The sequence below is a fragment of the Eretmochelys imbricata genome, chromosome 7, assembly GCF_965152235.1.
Source record: "Eretmochelys imbricata isolate rEreImb1 chromosome 7, rEreImb1.hap1, whole genome shotgun sequence".
Taxonomy (NCBI): Eukaryota; Metazoa; Chordata; order Testudines; family Cheloniidae; genus Eretmochelys; species Eretmochelys imbricata.
In genome coordinates, this window is record NC_135578.1 from 102,989,063 (window position 1) to 102,995,377 (window position 6,315).

General features: G+C 38.9%; 1 protein-coding gene across 1 annotated transcript in view; it reads left to right on the forward strand.

Moving 5' to 3' along the window:
* C7H10orf90 (chromosome 7 C10orf90 homolog) overlaps positions 1 to 4,086 on the forward strand; it is a 100,585-nt gene extending 96,499 nt beyond the window's left edge. Inside the window, exons 7-9 of the mRNA XM_077823398.1 lie at positions 94 to 157; positions 2,275 to 2,374; positions 4,048 to 4,086. Coding sequence (XP_077679524.1) covers positions 94 to 157; positions 2,275 to 2,374; positions 4,048 to 4,086 — 203 coding nt within the window. The remainder of the gene's footprint in view (positions 1 to 93; positions 158 to 2,274; positions 2,375 to 4,047) is intronic.
* Positions 4,087 to 6,315: the final 2,229 nt, after the last annotated feature.

Here is a 6,315-nt window from a genome sequence, read left to right on the forward strand (position 1 = left end):
AATTAATTTAGGGAAAGCAGTGCTGTTATTGTTTCATTAAAACATGCTAAATAAAGATTCCTCAGAAATTAACTATATGTTTCTTTTATTGAGATAACCTGTTCAAACCAAAGGAAAGGTTCATTTCGGAGAAGGAGATGCACATGAGATCTAAAAGGTACAACACATTTCAGTTTAGAATTCACTGATTCCCTGGGATCCAGTGCCAAGACTTTGCACTTCCTAATTAGCATCATAATATTGAGTTTGTGGTACATCATGCCTTGTGCAATATGCACAAACATGGACAATGTTCTTCCCCCTAAAATGACTTGAGTGAATAGGGGCTGTAGCCCTACTTAGTGAATGGTCTGGAGCTGTACTGTCCTAGCAGAAGCAACAGGAGGCTCTCCCCTGCAGGGAGAAACAATGCTTCTGGGGGCTGTTATGAGTACTGAGGGAGAGGGAAGAGAGAACACACCCCCTACTATCCCCCTTTATGGAGTGCAGCTTACATTGCCTTGGATGGACACCAGTTCTTCTGCCCAGTGTGTGTAGGTCTTGGTTCTGCCGCCTCACACCCCTTTTTGGGGTATCTAGTGCCCTGGGGGTGTTGGCAGGGAGCATCCCTGCACTCAGAGAGCACAGGGGGTGCATTTATGGCTGGCCTCTGTGGAGGGGTATAATTTGGAAGGCTTCTGTCTTCGTTTTGTGGCCCATAATGCTCCACTTGCTCTTACATGTATCGATCTTTAGTAATTTACTAAATGTTATTTCTTCAAATCTATTCATTAACAACATTTTAGAGATTTGTGATAATATTGTGCATTAATTGTAGCCCTCAAAATATACCAGAAGTTTCAGCTCTGTAATACATAATTTCATTTCTCACAATCCCACCTATGTGGAAAGTCCAAAATCACAATGAAGTTTGCACCACATCCTTCCGAATATTCCTTTGAGGGCTCTTATTCTGCAGGCTGTTTTCTCCATCTTCTGCCATACTTGTTGTTATTCATCTACCATAAAAAATCCAGTGCATTTTCTTGTTAACAGCAGAAGTTAACTTCTTAGATAAGCATTGAATGTGAATAAGGAATCTTTTTTCTCCAGTAGTGAGAACTGTCTTTCTGCAGAGAAGTATAGGTCAAGATTTAATAGTGACTAGTGATTTTGGAGGCCCAATTTGAGGCACCTTAAAAGTACCTGATTTTCACTTATTCATCCTGTGAAAACTAGGCCTCTTTAAGGTGTATTAAGTTGTGCACCCAAAAGTTGAAGGCAGAGTCACTAATTTTTTAAAATCTTGACCACAGCACATATCCCAGCAAAGACTGCAATTTATTAGATACTTCGGGGTCTGATCCTCCATTGCCTTGCACCTTATATAGTCATTTACAACAACAAAAAATGCAAAAAGTGATGTCAAGGAGTTTTTCTGAATGTAACCTAATGTCACAGAGATCAGAATCTGTCCCACTGTCCTTAAAAATAAAACACTTCTCATAATGTATAAGTCAGAATAGATTGCTATATGGACTCTGTAGTGCAAAATAGGTTGGGGGGAAAGGAAAGTTTTATAGTCCACTAAACTAATTAAGTCTGAATACTTGTGATTTAGATCAGAATATACACAAAGAGCAGAACTGTTGAGTAGGAAGATATTTGTTACAGAGAGCCTAATCCTGCTCCCACTTGAGTCAGTGGGAATTTTGCTATTGACTGCGATGGTAAAAAGATCAGACCCAAAGTTACTTTTATGATTGTAACCAAGAACTGCAATTACATTAAGAATTGACTATTTTGTTTTCTGGTGAAAGGGTCACAGTGACAGTGAGAAAAATCTTATCAGTTAATATAATTATCATTTTATTTTTCTTACACATTTTTGAGCAATCACTGAAGGTTATTGCTTGGAATCTGTATTGTGATATACCTACAAGAAGCTTATGGGACAGATTCTTGTCTCAGTTACACTGCTATAAATCTAGATTATCTCCACTGAGCTCAGTGAAATTACTCCAGAATTGCACAGACATAACTGAGATAACCTGGCCCTCTACTTACAGTTAATCATTTCAGAATAAAGACCATTTCTCAAGTTTCTCAGTTCAAAATCTTTCATTGTGATACCAGTGTTATTGCTAATATATACCTGTATGAAATCAAATTCAGATATTTACAAATGCATAATACCACCAGTGATCACCTAGAAGAATTTTTTCCACTTTGAAAAATTAAGTTAGTGGTGACACTGTAGAATGATCATAACTTTATATTCTGAATTTATGCCAGGATTTATAACAACTTGCCTGAAGTGAAAAAGAAAGAAGAAGAAAAACAGAAACGAATAATCATACAAAGCAACAGACTACGTGTGGAGGTCTTCAAAAAGGTAATGGTTCCATTGTGAATAGGCATAATTTGGTTATAACTGTGCCCTACTGCATTAAAATCATACCTCTGGTCCCATAACCTCCTAGAAACCCCACTCACCTATCTATCTTATGCATTTCTGTAGTAAGCACCTCACAGTCTTTAATGTATTTATCCTCATAACACCTTTGTGAGGTAGGGAAGTGCTATTATTTCCATTATATGGACAGGGAATGGAAGCACAGTGGTTATGTCTACACTGCAACAAAACACACATGGCAGGACCATGTCACTTGCCTCAGGCTTGTACGGCTCAGGCTACAGGCCTATAAAATTGTAGTGTAGACGTTTGGGCTCAGGGACTCTGTGAGGGGTGAGTCCAGGAGCCCAGGCTCCACCCTGAGCCTGAACATTTACATTGTGGTTTTATAACCTTGCAGCCCAAACCTGAGTCAGCTGACAAAGGACAGTCACAGGTGTTTTACTGCAGTGTAGGTAAACATTGCCAGAGAGACTAAGACCCAGATCCTCAAAGGAGAAATCAATGGGAGTTAGGCTTCTAAATACATTTTGAAGACCTGGGTTTAAGTGACTTGCCCAAGGTCACACATGGACGTGAATCTGGGTCTGAGTCCCATGCCAGTTCCCTAACCACTGGACCATTCCATTTCACCACTGTATTCCAATACTACTGGTCACACCCTTTTCTCCCCTGGATGGTAGGCTCAAAGGGAAACCCTGTCTCTACACCCAGGTCCAGAGCATCTGGCTCCCATCTCTGGCTAGTAGAAGGAAATGCAAGAGAGGAGGAAAAATTAGTGAGGTTACAAAACAAAGAAAAAGAGGAAGAAAAAACAAAACTAAAACAATGCAATATACATGTTAAATGATAATAAAATGAGTAAATTTATGAAATAATGAATCCAAATTCCTTACCTCCTCAAGAGCCACTAGTCAAAGATGTCAGAGTTCATGATCCCCAAACCTCCAGATTCAGAGTTGCTCTGGCAGGTGTTTATGGGGAAACTGGTGACTCTCTGCCATGAATTTGCAAAACCAAGGATTTAGCAGGGTATAGCCTCATGGTTCGTGTGATGCCTCTGTCCTGCAGAGAGATCAAGTATCCAATGGAAGAAATGAAAAAATATCAGCAGGTGCAAATAGAGATTATATGCCATAGACATCCCAACCTGTTCCAGGGAGCTTTGCTGGGAACTGTGGGATAGATAGATGCGACACTCCGAAAGCCCTAAAATGTTTGTGAGCACTGCTGCATGTGGACATGGTGCAATGGGAGAACCAGAGATGAGATGGTTCGTACAGATGATGTGCACAGTTGTATCTTTCAGTTCTCTACCCCTAACTATTTTGACACTAGAACTTTTCAAACATGGAGTCACAATAATTTTTTTTATAATAGGAAGGTATTGTTTATTCACTGCTGTCATACTCAAATATCAACAGTTTTACACACACACACACACACACCCCTGTTGAGGAGAGACCAAACCAGGAACATATGTGGCTGAAGGGTGAAAGTTTCAGAAAGTTTTGAGTGACTGAGGTCAGTAGGTTAGAATGGAAACTGTTAATGCAACCCTTAATTATAGTGGTGACTGTGGCTTCTGCTATGCGTCCCAACCATGCATCCAAATTGTGACCTAAGGGTTTGTTCTTATTTTTACCCTCTAGCAACTACTGGACCAGCTTCTTCAAAGAAATACGGAGTGACAAAGGAGGCCATTGGATCTTGAATGTCTTTGACTGTTAGATAAGACATAAAATTTAGCGTTATCTTAATTACCTGGAAACATCTTTCTTACCTTTAACTCTCTATGTAAAGGAAGATAATTTGTTCTTCAGTAGGATTTGAATGAAAGTTCCAAATAACCAAGAGAGAACCTATAAATGAGAAAACTGCTTTAGGACTATCATCTTATAGTTGGTTTACCCAGGGAAAATAATTTTAAGAAACTTTTATGCAAACATTGGATTACAATGGTATTTATTTTCACCTTTTAAATATATATACCCTTTTAGCAATAGAACTGGGTTTACAAGACCTAAGAAAATTATGTTTCCAAAGTATTCTACTCATTGATTTCCTGGGAGTAAAATCCTAGAAAAATGAATATCATTATTTGTTATGTGTAGAAACTAGCTGAAATGGCGTTACCACAGTCATATGAGCAGCAGTTTTAAATTAATGGTTAACGTACCAAAAGGGACCAATATTTTAGTGCTCTGAAGGGAGTTCATTCCTGTTTATGTAGTGAACCCAAATAGCAGGGTTACCTTGTAGAAAGCAATATTTAGAACCTCAGTAATAATACTTTTTACATGTTCTTCACTATTACATATAATTCTGCTTGCTTATATGAGCATAAAGTATTTAAAGAAATAGCATATTAAGAAGTGGCGCAGACCCAGGCAATGTTTTCCACCAAGAAATAAGTGTGTGTAAAGATTACATAATTAAAAACATCTGTAATGTTTCCTCCAACAATATTTAAATCTTTATTTGTACATTTTGGAAGTCAAATCTACCAATTTTCAAATCAAATGGAATAAACAAATATAATCATCCAAATGCGATTTTTATATTCTTATTTCAGAGCATTTATAAAATCATGGCTTAGTATTAATAAAGAAGTCTTCATTGTGCCATAAATTCTACTGTGAGAACAAACTATATAACAGGATTATTATACATTGGGCAAAATTCTCATTTTATGTACACCAATGTAAATCAGAAGTAACTCCATTAACCTCAGTGGAGTAAATTGCTGATTTGTATTCATGTGAAGGAGATCAGAATTTGACCCTTAGCTTCTAAACTCCTAATTTAGATTGAGATTTAGGACTAGATTTTTTTAAAAAGCATCCTCCCTTTTCGCAAGAGCATTTATTTGTATAGGCCATTTAGATATCCTCCAGCCTTGCTCATGTGGAACAATAGTAACTTAGTTCACAAGCAGTCTCATTGCAATCTATGGAACTAACTGAAGTAAGTTACTACTCATTGTGAGAAAGGGTAAAGGAGTCTGGTCTTCAATGCACCCACGTGCTTGGTCTCCCAGTGACTGAATCCCACATAAAATATCTTTCAAAATTGTTCTTTCCTAGTTTTCTCAGGTCAATTCCATTCAGGGAGTTTCCAAGGATGAAATCCTAATCGTATTGAAGTCAATGGCAAAATTTCCATTAACTTTCTAGGTTTGAAATTCCGATCGTATTATTTTTCACCCTTATGATCATACAGTCTTAAATACACTGCTCTGTGATTTCTTGGTTTGACTTTGTGCCCCCCCACCATGGAGTTATATTTGCCCTGGTTCTCATGGGAGACTTCAATCACCCTGATATCCACTGGGAGAGCAATACAGCGGTGCACAGACAATCCAGGAAGTTTTTGGAAAGTTTAGGGGACAATTTCCTGGTGCAAGTGCTGGAGGAACCAACTAGGGGCAGAGCTGTTCTCGCCCTGCTGCTCCCAAACAGGGAAGAATTAGTAGGGGAAGCTAAAGTCGATGGGAACCTGGGAGGCAGTGACCATGAGATGGTCGAGTTCAGGATCCTGACACAGGGAAGAAAGGAGAGCAGCAGAATACAGACCCTGGACTTCAGAAAAGCAGACTTTGACTCCCTCAGGTAACTGATGGGCAGGATCCCCTGGGAGAATAACATGAGGGGGAAAGGAGTCCAGGAGAGCTGGCTGTATTTTAAAGAATCCTTATTGAGGTTACAGAGACAAACCATCCCGATGTGTAGAAAGAATAGTAAATATGGCAGGCGACCAGCTTGGCTTAACAGTGAAATCCTTGCTGATCTTGAACACAAAAAAACGCTTACAAGAAGTGGAAAATTGGACAAATGACCAGGGAAGAGTATAAAAATATTGCTCGGGCATGCAGGAGTGAAATCAGGAAGGCCAAATCACACCTGGAGTTGCAGCTAGCA